Raw genomic sequence first — 19,520 nt, 5'->3', positions numbered from 1 at the left:
CTCGCTCAGCATCAGCACTGCACTGCCAGTCTAGATTTGTGTTGAAGTCTCTGAACCCCACAGCCTTCTGACTCGGAGATGAGAGGGTTTTTTATCACCACGTTCCAACTTTCAGAAATTCTTCATTGAGTATCATTGGGGGAAGCACCATTGTCACAAGGATTGCAGAGGTTCAAGGATGAGAACCATCGCCATCACCTGAAGGATAACTAAAGATGGGCAATTTCATTTTCAAAGATGGTCCCCATGAGCAGTCAAATCATTTAGCTGTTTAGAAACATGAATAACAGGACAACATGCGTGCGTTCAAGTATGCATTCAGTGCGGTGCTATGTTTGGCACCTATGGTACCTATCCAGTAATACAGCAGAGCTGTTGTTACACATGACTACACTGAAAGCAGGTACTGGACTCAACAGCATCTACAATGTACTTTGGAGCCTTGGAGTCCCTATTTGTCTACCTTCAAACTATGAATTTAATTAATGTAACTTTTGGGAACTAAAAGTTGCCTTTATACAGTGCTTTTCACAACCACTGAACATCTCAAAATGCTTCACAGCCAGTGAAGTACCTTTGAATCGTAGTCACTATTGTAATGTAGGAAACACAGCACAGCAAACTCCCGCAAACAACAGTGTGATGGTGACCACATCTGTTTTTGTGATTTTGATTGAGGGATAAATATTGGCCAAGTAACTCCCCTGCCATTCTTTGAAATAGTGCCGTGGGCTCTTTTGCGTCCACCCAAGAAGGCAGTTGGAGGCTCAGTTTAACATATTATCAGAAGGACAGCATCTCCAATGCTGCACTCCCTCAGTACCGCACTGGGTTGTCTGCCTTGATTTTTGTGTCCAAGCCCTGGGATAGACTTACACCCAGAACTGTTTGACTCCGAGACATGAGTGCTATCAGCTGACATGTCATACATTTGTTTTTTATAATTTAGAGTACCCAATTCATTTTTTCCAATGAAGGGGCAACTTAGCGTGGTCAATCCACCTACCCTGCACATTTGGGTTGTGGGGGCGAAACCCACGCAAGCACGGGGAGAATGTGCAAACTCCAGAACCGGGATCGAACCTGGGACCTCGATGCCGTGAGGCAACAGGGCTAATCCACTGTGCCACCGTGCTGCCCTGCCATGTCATACATGACATTAGAATAAAAATCTCCCAACTGAGATTTACTGCCAGTGCCAAAATTCTAATTGTTACCAGTCCCATGAGGGTAACAGTTTACCTCTTCCCCTTGATGACCAGAAAAATAAATGCGAATTGTGTGCCTTGGTATATCGTTGTGAGCACATATTGATATTAGTTTTCCCTCACCCTCGGTTACTCCTAATGTTTGTACACTTCTCATGGGACTGAGCTGGGGATTTTGAGCAGCTGACGTCTAAAATACTGCAAAGGCTCGCATCATAAGCGTTAAACAAAAGTTGCAAATCATTTACTTTCACCGTAATTTAAATGGAATTAAATACATCCATTGCTTATCCAATATTAAGAATGCGGGAAATAAAACTCTGGGAAGGAACTGTGTAGCTGAGATTCAGCCACTGGGAGGTGCACTGAGCCTGTCTGCCAGCTTTCCACTTGCATTCTCCTTATCATCGCCATTGGCATAGTTGTTTGTGCCTGACTTGTAGAATGTTCTGCCTGTTGCAATCTATCCTTTTGTTCCTCCCCATTTTTCTTCCTCCTGGGGCAGAATGTTTATCTGAATTGTGGATCTCGCAGCAGTAATTTTTGCTTCTGTTTGACTTGGCACGGTGTGGCTTATAATGGTTAGCACTGTTGTTTCACAGCGCCAGGGTCCCAGGTTCGGTTCCCGCTTGGGTCACTGTCTGAACTGTCTCACGTTCTCCCTGTGTCTGTGTGGGTTTCCTCCGGGTGCTCCGGTTTCCTCCCAAAAGTTCTGAAAGACGTGCTTGTTAGGTTGGGTGAATTGGACATTCTGAATTCTCCCTCTGTGTACCCGCACAGGCGCCGGAGTGTGGCGACTTGGGGATTTTCACAGTAACTTCATTGCAGTGTTAACGTAAGGTTACTTGTGACAATAATAAAGATTATTATTGTTATAATAAGTGCAAATAGTTTAGTCTTTCCAAAGACTCGGCCATCTGGCTGAAGATCTGACTTTCTGCTGGTCCATGGCAGCTAATATCTCATAAATGATGGTTTTTAAAATAACCAGGGCAACTAAAATTGACGTTTTCAATTGTTTGTTTTTAAATTTTGTTACAAATTCTTTAGACTAAGACAGCAGTTTAATCACCTGGTATTGCACATGGTTTGCACATTCAACTTTACATTGATGCAACTGGTGAAGTGTAATTTGAGTGTGAACTTACCTGAGGAGGATTGAGACCCGAATTTGAGTCTCATCCCTACTACAGTATAGCTGCAGGAGAGTGAAAGGCCGGAGGCTGGATTATCCGAGTCTGCTGCTATGTCCTCAGGATCCATCTGGTCTTACGACCAAAACGTCAGTGCCGGCGCCGCCCCCACCCCGATACTCGGTGGGTGTCTAGCAGCCATGCCACATGAAGCCCCCCGGCTTTAGCTGCCGATACAGATACAGAATTGCCGTGTCTGCAGCTGCGCAGGCCAGCGGCCTGCGGTGGCTGTGCCGTACAACATGGCACCAGCCGTCAAGGTACTGCCACCCCCGGACCACCACCAAAGTCCCCCTGCCAGGGGAACGGCTCTCTTCCCCCCCCCCCCCCCCCCGCCCCACTGTGGCGCCGCTGGACACGTAAAGTCAGGGGACACATGTCCCACGCCATCGGGAAGTCTGCCCATCGGGGGTGGAAGATCAGAGGAGGGCCTCCAGTGACATCCTGAGGCCGTCCCAACAGTGTGCAGTGTGCCGTTTGAGGGGGCAGAGCATCAGAAAATGGTGCCGGCCCTGATTTCAGCTTAAAAATGGATTCTCTACCCAATTGCCGAACGCGATGTCAGCAATCGAGAATCCCACCCCATATTTTTAACATTTTCTCTGACTGACGATTGGTTTGGGTGGGAAGCTTTCAAACTTGAGTTTTAATGAATGTTAGGCGAAAACCACCAAGTCAGCTAACAACTGCTTTCAGATAGATGGATGGACTTTTAAGCAAGCATATGTTTTGGGTGCTACAATCTTCCTAGTGTCAAGGACAGAATGTTTGTGTTCCCTTATTTCCCCTGATCAATGTTTTCTGATGGACAGTCTGTTTTCTTACCATTGTGCTTGTGGGTCGCAATGAAATAATTCCAGCAACAAGCTTTTGTGAGTTTAAAAATAAAGAAAGTAGTTATTCTTGCACACTTACCCTGAATTAATATGATGTCTCACGCACAAAGAGTAGATACAGGTGAAGGTAATGTATTGTTTCAGATCTCCAACTCCCATGTGGCAGGCCTGTAGTTTCTTGGATGGTTTCAATGTTTTAATATTGAAGCGTGGGTCTTGTGAAGCAAATCATTCTCAGCAAGCTGTGAGATTTCTTGTCTAATTTCACAGGGGTCTGTTAGGTGAACTTGAAGTTGGGTGAGACCTCTCTGTTGGAATCTCCTGCTTACAAGGTATTGCCCTTGGCTACTTGAATTACTTGCAATGGGTTTGATGGTTTTTGGTGGAACTGTGTACAAACAGCTTCTGTTAATTTTTTCAAAAGCTAACAGAAAACATGGCTGTCTTATGTAACTTATAAGGGTGTATCCATGTTGATTCTAATATCCATGATGTGGAGATGCTGGCGTTGGACTTGGATGAGCACAGTAAGAAGTAAGAAGTTGTAAGACTTCTTACGATTGTAATATCGTGTACTGTAGTTTAACACCTTTGTGTTTCAGACAGTCAATGCCTTCATTTTGAATGATCCCTTCAATTTAGGAATAGCCTTTTGGGTTGATTTCAGGAAATAGTGTTGACTTCAGGAAATAGTGTTGACTCACGTCATCTGAAATGTTCTTTGTTCCCTTTTTTGCTCTGGGGGACTCGTTACAATCCACAAAAGAAGTCAGGTGACCCATGGGTGGCCATCTTTACAGTCATTTGTGTCCAGATCAGAACAGCACCTGCACTAGAAAGAGCAACACGGGAATCCCCAGAATAACCATGGGGTTTCCATTACTCCATCGCACTGTATAGGGCTTTGAGTAGCAATGGTTATATAACTGGCCTCCATGCAGTGGTGGCTAGCATCCTTAACCCTCTCTATCTCTCTTTCTCCTGTTGAGGTGCTCCTTGAAACCTACAACCTTGCCAAGTTTTTGGCTATCACCCTTAACATTGCCTTGTGTAGCGTGGCATTGTTTTGCTTTCTGACAATCTACCTGCTGCCTCATGCAACAAGCCTTTTGAGTATGTACAGTGCAGTTTTATTTTCTATTTAATGGTGATATCTCATTTTAAGAATACATGCTTAAAGAAAAGAATAGATGAGAACTGGTAAACAGATGTGGGGAGAAGAACCCAATAATCACTAACAAAACCACCTCCTTGAAGTCACACTTGCAGATATTAACCTTTTTTTAAAAATAAAGGTACGTCGGCTATAAATACTCTAAAGTGAGGTGATTTATCAATAATGTGATCCAACCAACGATCTTGTGCAAACACCGACTGGAATGCACCAGGTTAGCAGAAAGTAGCTATTCCAGTCAGCACACCTGGATCAGCTGAACAGGAAGTGTGCACACTTGTTGAGGCAGTACCTCACCTGACAAGTTTAGTCTGAACAATTTCCTTTTTTCCCCCAACCTTTCTGGCACAAACATGATGGGCCAAATGGCTGCCCTTTGTGCTGTAGGATTTGAGTTTTAATTCAGTTGAAGAATTTTTCCATCTGCATACGCACAAGGCTGCAGCACTGTTAATTAGTTTCAGATACAAGTGTTTTCTCTTGTCACACAACCAACATTTTTTCTGTTTTTATTGATAATTGTGGAAATTTCAATTAGAGAATTGTGATGATTTACTTAACCTGGCTGCGTGCACATTCTGTGATGTTGTAAACATGTAATATGTAAATTGTGGGTTTTGTTCAGCATCTCCATTGTTGAGTGAGGTTATTGTCTATGAGTTGTATTCAATTACCACTTGAATGCAAGTGGACTGTTAAGTGCTGTTTCGTTAATGTTGAAACAGAAAAGAGAGGGCAGCTTCTGAAAGGCGATTTCTGAATTATTGCAGCCCAATACAGATGGGTTGTCTTCGTTTTGTGAAGGGCCACCCTTAGAGGGCAGCGTGGCCTGTCCGTTCAGGCATTGTTGCGGCAGTTTATTCCAGATATATTTTTCCCTATCTATACCATATACTGAATACCCAAGCCTGTGTAATGATCCATAAAATGGGTCCCATTTACTAACACAAGACCAAATGGCGAGAACAATGATTGATACTGACAAACGTACAATAACACCACAGCAGGGGTGTGCACAAATTAATTGTACTCTGCAGCTGCAGCTACACTGATCGACTTGTAGTGGCTACTTGTGTGCTTCTGCCCATGCAACTGAATCGCAGTCTGTTTTGTGAGGGTTGGAGGACATGTAGGCTGAATCCTACCAGACAGCTGTGGTGTATCATTTATTTTATATGTTTGTTGCTATAAGCAGTGCAGGACTTGCATGTCTCAAAACAATTAGTTATAAAAACACAAGGGGCATCAAGTGAGAGACGAATGCGTTACTTGATCCGGCCCACTCCCCCCCCCTCCCCCATCACCACCGCCACCTCTTCTCTGGAGAGTTATGACACACAACCTGTCATCTGTTAACCAGTGAAAGGGAGAATCCCTCATTCACAGCCCACAAAGTAGGAGCCAGTTGGTTTTGTTTTACTTGTGTTGTTATGAATTGTTAACCAGGCTTGCGGCCTATACACAACAGGCTTCAAAGAAACAGCTGGTAGAGGAGGCAGTTAAAGCTGAACAATGCATCTGTCTGACCATACCTTTTGGGGACAATGTACACACAAAACTTTCAGCAGTTGTTAACCGTTCTCATTTTAAAACCTAGGAGAGAATGGTGTTTTTTTTTCTAAAATGATGATCTTGAATTTGTAGTCATATTTAAAATGTTCAAGTATAACTTTCACCAGCACAATGGCCTGCAGAAATAGAATTAATTCAAGTAAATAACTTTACTCACTGCCTCTGGTGTATTGTCATCTGTTGTAGACCAGAAATAAATGTTAAAAAGAGTACAGGACAGTCACCCCAGCGAGTAACTCATTACAACCCATGCATGAATAAGGGATGACTTCCTGCAGAAAGTATTTATAACTTGTAAAAATTGGACAATTTATTACCGTTCATGAGGATAGTCTGCTCCACAACGATAGAAGGGTTCACAGTAGGTCCCTGGGATTATATCAACTGCAATGACTTCTGGTTTGGCCCTGGGTCAGACATTGAGTTAACATCATTTAGAACAATTTCTATTGATAAATTATTTTCACTTGCATTCTACCCATGTACTGGAACTTTGTATTTCTGGATATAGCTGTTAGGTGGAAGCTCAGCATGATTCTGTAATTTTGTTGGCATGTTTTTAAAAGTCCATGTGAACAAATTATCCCAGAAGCAAGATGGAAGAGATCAAAATAGAATATGGGGCACATTTCAAAACCAATCCCCCAAACTTTTATAATATTAAAAAGATGGATTGCAAAGGTCCTGTTGGAACAAGGTCATCAATTCAGTCCACCAAGCCTGTGTGTCATCATTCAAAAAAAGTCTTGCTGCAAAAGTGAGATTTTGTGTGTTTAGGACAACTAATACCTATCAGAAATGGTTGATTTTAATGCTGATGTCATCTGCCTGAAATTACCAGGATATCAACACCTGGTTCTGTGGCTCTGTCAAGGCATTGGATGCAGAGGGAGAAAGGAAGCTCCAAACACCATTACTCCAGTCACTGACTTTATTCTCCCATCCTCACCACTATCTCGGGCTTAACCCAGACTGTTTACTTTATGACCCTAAGCGGTACTCCAACCACCTTATATTCTCTATCACAGGCTCTCAAACCCCACTCCAATTTAACTTTTCTCACATGAACTGCTCAGCTGCCCCTGAAGTCGGAGTCATTTCCAAACCTTGATTATTCCAATGCTTTGCTGGCTGACCTTCCTCACACCAACTTGTTTGGATCTCAGCTCATCCAGCCATCTGCTGCACCATCCCATTCCATCCTGTTCAAACTTCAGTGGCTCTTCAATTCTGCCCTTACAGGTTTTTGCATCCCCTACACACCAAATAAAATTATCAAATAAGATCAGAAAATGCTGGATAAACTCAGCAGGTCTGGCAGCATCTGTGGAGACCGACACAGTTGACGTTTTGAGTCTGTATGACTCTCCATCAGAGTTCTGAAGAGTCATTTTGGACTTGAAAGGTTAACTCTGTTTCTCTCTCCACAGATGCTGCCAGACCTGCTGAGTTCATCCAGCATGTTCTCTGTTTTTATTTCATAAGGCGATAGAAAGTCATCTGATTTAGACAATCTTAGAATGGCTCTTAGAACAGAGTGTCTGTTACACATTAATGGAATTTTAACTACATTTAAGGCAAGTAATTTGGCAAGACATCCAGCAACAAATAACCAATAGTTACTGCATGTATGATTAGTTGTCAAGTGTATTGCAGTTCTACATAACAAGTTGCAGGGCACTAAAAATGCTGATTTTTCTGAACAGGAAATAAATCCTGATCCCTATGGATACGGTTACTGATGTCCAGGTGCTCAATCTTCTGTTGCTCAAGTGTTTTTTATTTCCAAGGCTGCGTTTAAGCATGGGATTAGTTCAATCTTGTTATCTAGCTGGGTAATATTATGGCCATTCAGGTAAATTTGTCCTTCATTAAGCACCAGAACTGAGTGGAGAATAATAATGGTAAGATAAATCCATCTGTTTAACTCTGTTCCTGTAAATTTTAATCTCGAGTGCTAGCCAGATGGATGTTAAATCTGATTACCGAGGGAAATGTGAAAGAAAATGTGAAATTGTTGGTAAACAAACAGTTTTGTAACTAAGATCAGTTTGCAACAATAGATGGATACGGGCAAGATCTCCATAAATGCTAAGAAAAACATAGACGTTGAATGTCTGAGGGGTCAGTTCTCGGGTTCAACACAGTGAGACCATATGTGATATATAGATTGAAATAAATTGAGATAAATTATAACCTTATGGAAAGCAATGGCAAAAGATGCAGGTTTCAGCAGAATTTGAAAATACAGCTGTACTGCAGAAAGATTAATGGGTGGGGAGCATAGGAACAGGAATATGCCATTTGGGTGTAATGTTAAAGATTTTAATATGCCATTCAGCACTTTGAGCCTGCTTTGCCAATCAATTAGACCATATTACGATCCCAGACCTGACCCCAATAGTGGCCTGGATATTGGACAGAAACCCCAATATTTTATTTTAATTTTGTAAGACTTTAAGGAAAGGATACTTCGCTCAGGGAGTGAGCGCAAGAAGAATTTGGGGTATAGTATATTAAAACAAATGTTATTAGTAACACAGTATTAAAATCTTTAACATCACACCCAAAAATAGCTTACACTTACTCCTTAAATACAGTGAATGCAATACCCTTAATTGCTATCTTTATTCCCACATAAACAACAAAGAAACAACCATCTCTGCTCTCAATCCACCTCATATACTAATGGCACGAAGAATACTAGCTTTATAGAGTTCTTTGACAATGTTTTACAAAAAATATCTGACTCTGGATTTATGGCTGTATGGCTTCAAAAGCTGTTTCAACTGACTTGATTCAGCTCCCCCTTGTCCTCCGACAAGTTTACACTGTATTAAACACTGTTAATATCCTTAACTAACCAACAGTGAGAGCCTCTTTTTTTCTTTTATTCATTTACGGGATGTAGGCTTTGCTGGTTAGGCCAGCATTGATTGTCCATCCCTAGTTGACCTTCAGAAGGTGGTGGTGAGCTGCCTTCTTGAACCACTGCAGTCCTTGAGATGTAGGTACACCCACTGTGCTGTTAGGGAGGGAGTTCCAGGATGTTGCCCCAGCAACAATAAAGGGAAGGTGATTTCCAAGTCAGGGTGGTGAGTGACTTGGAGATGAACCTCCAGGTGGTGGGGTTCCCAGCTTTCTGCTGCTCTTGTCCTTCTAGGTGGGTGTGATTGTGGTTCGGAAGGTGCTGCCTAAGGAACCTTTGTGTAGATGGTACACACGGCTGCCACTGTTTGTCGGTGGTGGATGGTTTGAATGTTTTTGGAAGGGGAGCAATCAAACGGGCTGTTTTGTCCTGGATGGTGTCAAGCTTCTTGAGTGTTGTTGGAGCTGCACTCATCCAGGCAAGTGAAGAGTATTCCATTACATTCCTGACTTGTGTCTTGTAGATGGTGGAAAGGTCAAGAGGTGAGTTATGTGCTGTAGGATTCCTAGCCTTTGACCTGCTCTGGTAGCCACAGTATTAATCTGGCTAGTCCAGTTCAATTTATGATCAATGATAACCCCAGGGTGTCGATTCTGGGGGATTCAGCGATGGTACTGCCATTGAATATCATGGGGTGGTGGTTAGATTCTCTCTTGTAGGAGATGGTCATTGCCTGGCATTTGTGTGGCGCCATTGTAACTTGCCACTTGTCAGCACAAGCCTGGATATTGTCCAGGTCTTGCTGCATTTGGACATGAATTGCTTCCTTATCTGAGAGTCGCAAATGATGCTGAACATTGTGCAGTCATTCGCAAGCATCCCCACTTCTGACCTTATGATGGAAGGGAGGTCATTGATGAAGCAGCTGATGATGTTTGGGCCAAAGACACTACCCTAACGAACTCCTGCAGTGATGTCCTGGAGCTGAGATGATTGACCTCCAGTCACCACAATCATCTTCCTTTGTGCCAGGTATGACTCCAACCAGCGGAGAGTTTTCCCCCTGATTCCCATTGACTCCAGTTTAGTTAGGCTCATTGATTCCATACTCGGCCAAATGCTGCCTTGATGTCAAAGGCAGCCGCTCTCCCCTCCCCTCTGGCATTCAGCTCTTTTGCCCATGTTTCAACCAAGGCTGTAATAAGGTCAGGAACTGAGGGACCATGGAGGAACCCAAACTGAGCATCCGTGAGAAGGTTATTGCTGAGTAAGTGCCGCTTGATAGCATTGTTGATGACTCCTTCCATGACTTTGCTGATGATGGAGGGTAGGGTGGCAATTGGCTGGGTTAGATTAGACCCCTGTTTCTTGTGTACAGGACACACCTGGTCAATTTTCCACATCGCCGGTTAGATGCCAGTATTGTAGCTGTACTGGAACAGCTTGGCTAGGGGTGCAGCAAGTTCTGGAGCACAAGCCTTCAGTACTATTATCGAAACAAAATTGTATTCAGCCAAGCTTCTTTTTTTATATAAATTTAGAGTACCCAATTCTTTTTTTTTTCTAATTGAGGGGCAATTTAGTGTGGCCAATTCACCTAATCTGCATATCTTTGAGTTGTGGGGGTGAGACCCACGCAGCCATGGGGAGAATGTACAATCTCCGCAGGGGCAGTGACCTGAGGCCAGGATCGAACCAGTGTCCTCAGCGCCGTGAGGCAGCAGTGCTAACCACTGCATCATCGTGCTGCCCTTCCCACGCATTTTACGCTGGTTAATTACACCTCTGGCTCCTAAAAGCTTTGTTGTCTTTCAAACCAAGAATCTTTTAAAACATCACTTCAGCCAAACACACTCCAACCCATACTTCACCAATACTTATAACACAATATATCTGAAATTGCTACGTTTATCACAATCATGACTGATCATCTTCCTTCGTGCCACTTTTGCTTGATATCCCCATATTATTTGATATCATTAGTCTCCTGAAGTTGGTTGACCATGATTTGAATATACTCAATGATTAAGCATCCACAGCCCTTCGGGTAGAGAATTCCTAAGATTCACCACCATGTGAATGAAGAAATTCCACCTCATTTCAGTCTTAAATCAGCCGTGTCACGCCCAGCAAGAGCTTTGTCAGTCACAATGAGATCACCTTTCATTCTTCAAAACTCGAGAGAATATAGACTTAATTTCCTCAATCTCTCCTCGTTCATCAATCCCACCATCCCAGGAATTAGTCAGATGAACGAAAGTGGATAAATTCACATTTATTCATCACTCACTTAGCCTGTCCAAGTCCTCTTGAAGCCGCCTTGCACGCCCACAACTTGCATTCCCACCGAGCTTAATCATCAGCAGATTTGGAAATATTTCCATTTGTCCCCACATCCAAGTCATTCATACAGATTGTGAACAGCTATGGACCTAGCACTGATCCTTGTGGTATGCCATAGTTATAGCCTACCATCCTGAAAATGACCCACTTATTCCTACACTCTGCTTTTTGGTAACCAATTCTCCATCCAAAATATGCCATGTTCTCTATTGTTTTTTTAAAAAACTAATCCATTGTGTGGGACCTGATCGAAAGGCTTCTGAAAATCCAAATACACCACATCCACTGATTCACCTTTATTTATGCTACAACTAACATACTCAAAAAAAACACAATAGGCTTGACAAACATGATTTCCCTTTCATAAATCCATGGTGACTGCCCAATTTTACCATGTTTTAATTTTTCTGTTATCACATCCTTTACAATAGATACCAGCATTTTCCTTACTACTGTACTGACATGAAACTAGCAAGCCTGTAGTCCTCAGTGCCTTGGTTCAATTAGTCGCTTGTTCACCCAGTATTTCTGGGAGTTTTTCTGTACCACCTTCTGTGACAATGGACACAAAGTAATTGCTTGGTTTCTCTGCCATTTCCCTGTTCTCCACTATAAATTCTCCTGTTCCCACCTGTAATGGGCCCACATTTGTCCTTGGTACTCTTTTCCTTTTCACGTACCGAAAGAAGCTTTTATTGTCCACTTTTTATGTTTCTCACTTACTTGTATTCATATTCTCTTTTCTTTGGTCCTCCTTTGGTGGATCTTAATTGGTCTGAATCCTCAGGGTTACCATTTTTTTTCTGGCATCCTTATAAACCACTTCCTTTGATCTAATGCAATCTTTAACTTTGTTTGCCACAATTATTATACCTTTCCCATTGTGTTTGTGTCTTAGAGGAATGTATGTCTGTTGTAGACATTTTTTAAAAACTAGCCATTGCCCTTTTACTGTCAAACCTTTTTGTAAAATTTAGTCGTCCGCTTGCCCCTTATACAGTCATAGTTTCTTTGTTCAGATTTAAGACCCTAGTTTCAGAATGAACTATATCACATTAATTTTTAACGTCATATTATGGTCACTATTCCTCAAAGTCTCATTTACAACAAGGTTATTAATTCGCCTTTTCTCATTAAATTATACTAAATCTAAAACAGCCTGATCCTTAGTTCTTCAGCATACAGCTACAGAAATCCACCTTGTACAAAGTCCAGGAATTCATCCTCCTTCGCATTCATGCTATTTAGGTTTACACAGACTATATGTAAATTGAAGTCTCCCATTACTACTATATTACTCGCGTTACATGCATCTCTAAATTTCCTGATTAATACCTTCCCCAACATTACCATTATTGTTTGGTGGAAGTTATTAGAAGACCACCAATGTTTGCTGCCCCTTTCTGTTTCTTGGCTCCATCCAGCTGATTCTAAGTTGATTCTTTGATCTAACATCCTCTCTTATTAACGTACTGACCTTGTCCCTTATAAGAGCGCTCTCCCACCTCTACCATTTTTAAAATAAATTTAGAATACCCAATTATTTTTTTCCAATTAAGGGTCAATTTAGCATGTCCAATCCACCTACCCTGCACATCTTTTGGTTGTAGGGAGAATGTGCAAACTCCACACAGACAGTGACCCGGGGCCGGGATTCGAACCCGGGTCCTCAGCACCTCTACCTTTTCAACTATTCTTCCTAAAGGACGAATGTGCTTGGATATTCAGTTCCGAATCTTGATCACCCTGTAGCCACATCTCCATAATGGCAATTAAATCATATCCATTTACCTCAAGTTGTGCCTCAAACCATCAACCTTGTTGTGAGTGCTGCGTTCGTTCAGATAGAGTGCCTTTAATTGTATCTTTTTAACATCATTCTTCACTCTGACCTAAAAGAGACAGAAAGCAGATGGATGTTGGTGAATTCCAGCTTGCATTCAGTTACGGTATTGTTGTAAATTTTAGATGCAACTGGATCAAGATGATCAAGATTTAGGTGATTTTTTAAAGTCTGCAACAGAACTCCATTGCTACATGTGAACTCTGCTCAGTGTCTTTAGCATTAAGATGACTGAGTAGCAGGGCAGCACGGTGGCGCAGTGGTTAGCATTGCTGCCTCACGGCGCCAAGGTCCCAGGTTCGATCGCAGCTCTGGGTCACTGTCCGTGTGGAGTTTGCACATTCTCCCCGTGTTTGCGTGGGTTTTGCCCCCACAACCCAAAGATGTGCAGGGTGGGTGGATTGGCCACGCTAAATTGCCCCTTAATTGAAAAAAATCAATTGGAGACTCTAAATTTCTAAAAAAAAAGAAGAAGAAAAAAAGATTTGGGTAGCACAAGTGGCTAGCACTGTGGCTGCAAGCTTAACGAGGGTTATTGGGTTATGGGGATAGGGTGGACGTGAGGGCTTAAGTGGGTTGGTGCAGACTCGATGGGCCGAATGGCCTCCTGCACTGTGTGTTCTATGACTGCGTAGCTCATGGTGCAAGCAAAGGAAGATTTTTGTTTTATTAGCTAACGTGCATCATTTGGAAGAAAAAAGAAAGTGTTGAAAAAATTGTAAATCCAAAATACTTTCATATCTGAGTATTCACAATTATTTTCAAAATGATCCGTGAAGTTGCCACTTGTGGTATTGCATAACTTTTGATTTATTTTTTTGTTTAGGTGCTCCAAGTGAGGATCCAATGTTCCCTAAGGTGGCATGGCCAACTCCGGACCACTGTCCCAGATGCCATGAAGAGATTCAAGGACTCCATACATGGAAGGAGGAAGAAGTTCTGGCATTTTTGAAGTCGCATTACAGTGTGGACAACATTTCATTTCGATATAGTGAATATGAATTGCAAACCAACAAAGCAAAGAAAGCAGCTCCAGAAAGTAATCAAAATGAGGGCAAAAAACCAGTGCCGCCTCCGCTGGAAAATGGCCACAGGAAGCAAAAAGGCAACCCCCAGAACCGAGGCCAAAACCCAAGACACGGTGCCTTGATAAAACCAGAAAATGATCTGGCTGACAGTAATCGGAAAAGAGTTGCTTTTGTCCAGGATGCAGCCAGCTTGAAGAAAGAGTTTAAACAATCCATTTCATTTTTTGGAATAGGATTTTCCAACGTGGACATGAGCCTTTGTGTCATGTTGTATGCAGCATCCTGCCTTTTCCTAATGATCATGTACTTCTACTTCCAAATGAGGTCCAAAAAGTGGAAAGCTAGATATGTCTGTCCTTTAGTTTAAGACCATCTCCAACTGTGTTGCAGAAGGAAAATGCCTCCATGTATTGCAGTATAAGTAGTCCTTCTGATGAGGATATTGGTGAGCCTTTGTTTTTCCCATGTCAGCACCTTCCCTATTTTGTTTTAGTATTTTGAATCTGGGTGATGAAGTGCAAGTTTAGTTCGAACATGTAACTTGATCATGAACATGTTTTGCAGCAACTCCATCTCCTTTGGGCGATACGTAAAATGGGCAATAGGTGTGGATTGCTTGGCTGCCTTTTAAGAGCATTTACAGACATGTCCCAACAGCTCATTCACCCTTTTCTCAATCACACCCCTGACTGCTGATTCTTCCTGGGTTGCGATTCCATGTAGGCCAGGCACCCAGTGGTACCTCAGCCAAGCAACATAATTTTCGCACATACTGCCTTGACAATAAATGTCGGGCTACTCGACTCTGGGGGCAGGTATTTTGCTTCCCCTCCTCCTTGAGGTCAACTAAATCAAAAGATGTGAAATGAATTTAGAACTTTGCTGGCATGTTTAGCTTATTGCAAACAGGTCAGGGCTAGGTGGTGGACATTAGCTCATCCCTCTTCCCCTAACCTATTTGTTGCCACTGCCCTCCCTGACTGATTCCAGACATCCATCACTCTTGAATAGAGGAAATCTTTCCTAATTGATTTCCCACTACTGTCCCTGGCCCTACATTGCAACCCGGACTTCGACGTGATATTCAGGTTTATCTTTCTTTTGCAATGATAACCTCAGTATACTTTTCCCATGCAGTACCCCCCCCCCCCCCCCCCCCCTCCCCACCCACTTGCCCACCAATCCTACCCATACAAATTGAAGTGTTTCTACTCGGCATAGGTGTCTGGGTAGGTTTTTGTTTGATGTACTATCCTTGTCCATTCTGGCCTGTGAGCTTAAACTGCTCTACTCTCAACCAAGGATTAATCTCCTTATTCTGTGCACCGTCTCACATTTGTGTTGTTTGTGATTGGGCAAGAATTTAATGCAATAATTCGTGTATGACCAGTCCCGATATGGCATTACAATTCCGCTTATAACAATTTCATCTTTTTTAATAGCTCCACCTCATTGTCCAAGCATTAACTCTACTAAATTAGCTATTACTGTCAAGTTTTTTTCCGAGTCACGCTTTTTGCTGAAACAACCACATTCATTGTACACTTATGCACTTTTTAATATCAATGTCTGATATCTTACATGTGACAACACCACACCACTTTAGACTATTCTCCAAATTTATAGTTTTCAATCTGCCTGAGTCTGTGAAATATTTTGCCTATATTTTTGGAAGGTATATTTTTCAATGATAAAATATTGATTTTAAAAACAACTTGCCTGAAATAAAAGCATTGAATTATTTTAACAAATGGTAGTAACTGCACCCCTTTAAAATGGAACATGTACTAACCAAAGCTGACTGCATATCTGCCTGTGAAAAAGATTGAGTCATAATGCCATGTAACTTTCATTGTTTTTGTACGTATTTTGTACAGCAAAAGTGCTGATGGAGGAGTTAATGTCTGCCTGTTTATTGTCTGCAAAGAATGAAAGTACTTGTGTCAAGTCAGGATTTGCCTGGTGTTGCATCCATTACTGTTAAGCATACAGAAATAATTCTCGTAACATCAGAATATTGTCTGTCGATGCTCAACTAGCTGACCATGATCACTACCAGGAGTCATCCATTCTGACACTCTGTCCTTTTGCAGGGATTTAAAAATGGCCATTTTTTAATAACGTTAATTTCCACATTTTCTCAACTGTGGTATAAAGATTGCCCCACTGTCAGTTCAAGCTGCCCTTTTTTAAAAAAAAATCTTTAGATTTGTTACAAAATATAATTGCCTGATCTTAAGAGGCCATAACAGTAAGGGTGTATCTAATGTTGCACTAGTGCAGTAATTTAATAGGGAGATTGCTGTTAGAGTTGGCACACAAGGCCATGATTTTGGCCCAGGGTAGTTTTTTTTGGGGGGGGGGGGGGCACAGGGGATGGTAGCTGGCACTAAAATTTGATCTGTGCCACAGTCTGACATATTATAGCCTGAAATGTGTTCTTGTACTTCTATAAAGGGACCATGTTTTGTCATTTTTCTAGATTTTCTTTTTTGCCATGAAATGATAGCCACAGCATGTGCTGAGACCAAATGCCAGCAAGTACACAGTGTGCTTCAGGCAGAGAATGGTCCTACTTGAATTTTAAATGTGTGTGAAATAGCTGGCCAAACTATAAGGAAGGGACCAATTACCTCATGTTTCCTTCCCCCTTCCCTTTATATAAAAAATCATTTTGAAGAGTCAAATGAATGTTCGGTACAATTATCTGCAGTATTATCCAGTGAACTATCATCCCAAGCCTGCCTGAAGCATCGACAGAGATTCTGTTGTGTGACTGGAGGAAGTTTCCATTCTCTACTTGTCCTGTTATATTTCTAAACCGACCGTGTGCCATTTGCTCATTCAGAAAGCTGTCTCTTTTTTTTCCAGGAAATATTCCCTAAATATCATAATTGCATTTATTTATTTTGTTCATAGCTGCCTTGTCCAGTTTACTGAAACTGTTGTACTCTGACCTGCGTGTCAGTCAGTGCTGTATATTTTAATTAGGAGAAAATGTAGGCAGTCTTTTGTACTGGAAAGAAATTGAAGGAAACTTAATTCTATTTCAAATAAATTACTCTGCAAGAACTTGTAAGTCTTTGATTTTTTACAGTTAACTCCTGGCTTTTTTTTAATCCTAAAAAGCAGCAATGTACTTGTGAAATTCTTTCCGCTGGTTCTTAACACGCAAGTGATTAGCTTTCAGACATCTGCCCCAGATAATGAGCATTTGGAGAGGTTTAATATTAATTGTTATTTCTACAGGTAATGAAAGCAGTAGGATTTCAGACCTTGTGATACTTGTTGCATTTTACTCTTGAAAAGACTAAGTTCTGTGCATACTTGCATGCATACATTCACATAACTGCACTGACCTGCAGTATTCCCTTAAAAGGTGCACCGCGGTCTAAAAAGTGTCTGCACCAAATAGGCCAGACGTAAAATAAAACCACTCCAGGGACATTGGTCACCTGTTGGTGAATACTGGTCAAATTATCTGGCGCAGACCCAGCAAGACAGTTAGTTGTAAGAATAGTTCAACTGAACCTTAAGGTGTTTCCCAGTTTGTTTAATTTTAATGATGAATGGGTTATACTAATAGAACCTGCATTTATACAGCACTCAAGATCTCCATAGGCTTTACTCTTTATGGTGGGGAATATTTCATAACAATCAATCAAATAACCTGTAATAAGTCCACGGAGGCAGAAGTCCCATCACCAGAATTCCTTTTATTTACAAACCCAGCAGCTGAACAACCATGACCATTCAGCCTGCTGACTACAGTGCAGAGGATCAGTGCAGAGTGCAGAGGATCTGACACTCTGTTATATATACACAGAAAGGGGTTCCCTGATTGGGCCATAGAAACATAGACAATAGATGCAGGAGTAGATAATTCACCCCCATGAGCCTGCTCCGCCATTCAACATAATCATGGCTCCCATCCTCTATCTCAACGCCACACTCGCGCTCTTTGATTGTGAAGTTCACTCAAAAGGGAGTTATTGGTGCTCAGACTAATGAAATTACTTCAACAATTGTTGCTCTGGTTTTACCTGTGGCTTGTCACAATAAAAATGTAGTCTTTTGGTGATATCTCTAGACTTAGTGGCACATGAAAGATTAAGATTGTATTGGGAATGTAGAGAACTAGCAATCCATCTACTCATGATGGGCAAAGAAAGCTGCGCTTTTTAATTTAGAAAAGCATAGATTTCAAGGAGATTGAAACAGAAAATAAATAGGAGTAGGCCACTCGGCCCTTTAAGCCTCCTCTGTCATTCCAGTTGATCGTGGCTGATCCTCTACCTCAACGTCATACTCCCAAGCTCTCCCTCTACCACTTAACATCTTTTGAGTCTAGAAATCTATATATTTCCCACTTAAATATATTGGGCATGATTCTCAGGCCCCCTTGCATTCTCACTCGAGCAGGGAGAAGCTAAAAATGAGAACCGTGCCGGATGCCAAAGTGTTTGCGATGCAAACACCTGCTCCAGTAGGTGAAATGGGGATGTCTGTGTAACGTGGTGTGAAACCAATTATCACTAGTTAAGCCCTGCTTCTATACAGCAAATGGGAGGGACTCCCTATCTAATGGCCTCCCGTCATTCATCAGCCTCTCCAGCAAGCACTGGTGCCGATTAATGCTCCTTTTGAAAAACGTGAACCTGGCGAGAGGCCTTCTGCAGGGAGCCGAGGAGGTGAGTAGCCATCTTTGCTCACAGATAAGGAGCTTGTGGCGCGGGGCTTGCTGCCCCAGCACCCTGGGTGGGGGAGGCACACTCCCATGAGGTGGGCCGCCATGAGAATGGGGGAGGCGCTGGGAGGGAAGGCAACCGCAGGATCATGTGTATATTGAGTAGTGTTGCCAGCCTCGTTGGGCTAAGCGCTAAGAAGCTCGTGACAGTTCCTGCTCATAGCCACACTTAGAATTGTTTCTGGAGAATCACATATTCAGTGAATTAGTCTCCACAGCCTTCTGTGGCAGAGAATTCCACAGCAGGTTTGCCACCTTCTGAGTGAAGAGGTTTCTCCTCACCTCAGTCTCGTATCGTGAGACTATGGCCCCTTGTTCTAACAGTGGTTAGCACTGCTGCCTCACAGAACCAGGGACTCGAGTTCAATTATGGCATCGGGTGACTTTGTGAAGTTTGCACATTCTCCCCGTGTCTGCATGGGTTTCTTCCGGGTGCTCTGGTTTCTTCCCACAGTCGAAAGATGTATAGGTTTATGAGGTAGGGCTGGGGGTTGGGCCTCAGTAGAGTGCTCTTTCGCAGGGTCGCTGTAGACTTGATTGGGCTAAATGGCCTGTACTGTAGGGATTCTATGATCTCTGCATCCATTCTGCTTAGCCCGGTTGGAATTTTATACATTTCAATTAGATGCCCCCTCATTTTTCTAAATTCTAGTGAACACAGGCTTAAATCACCCAGTCTCTCCTCCCGCCACAATCCTTTTTTTTTA

The 19,520-nt window shown here is 42.3% G+C and overlaps 1 protein-coding gene across 2 annotated transcripts in view; it reads left to right on the top strand.

The window, feature by feature from the left end:
* lhx3 (LIM homeobox 3) overlaps nucleotides 1–19,520 on the top strand; it is a 189,002-nt gene that overhangs the window by 89,264 nt on the left and 80,218 nt on the right. The window contains exon 12 of one of the 2 annotated variants that reach the window (XM_038782323.1): nucleotides 13,865–17,138. The exons of the other annotated variant lie outside the window; for it this stretch is intronic. Coding sequence (XP_038638251.1) covers nucleotides 13,865–14,433 — 569 coding nt within the window. The 3' untranslated portion in view covers nucleotides 14,434–17,138. Of the gene's footprint in view, nucleotides 1–13,864; nucleotides 17,139–19,520 lie in introns of those variants that run through there. 2 annotated transcript variants of the gene reach the window in all.

The sequence above is a fragment of the Scyliorhinus canicula genome, chromosome 21 (assembly GCF_902713615.1).
Source record: "Scyliorhinus canicula chromosome 21, sScyCan1.1, whole genome shotgun sequence".
Classification (NCBI taxonomy): Eukaryota; Metazoa; Chordata; class Chondrichthyes; order Carcharhiniformes; family Scyliorhinidae; genus Scyliorhinus; species Scyliorhinus canicula.
Note: the sequence above shows the minus strand (reverse complement) of the source record. Positions and strands in the feature narration are given on the sequence as shown.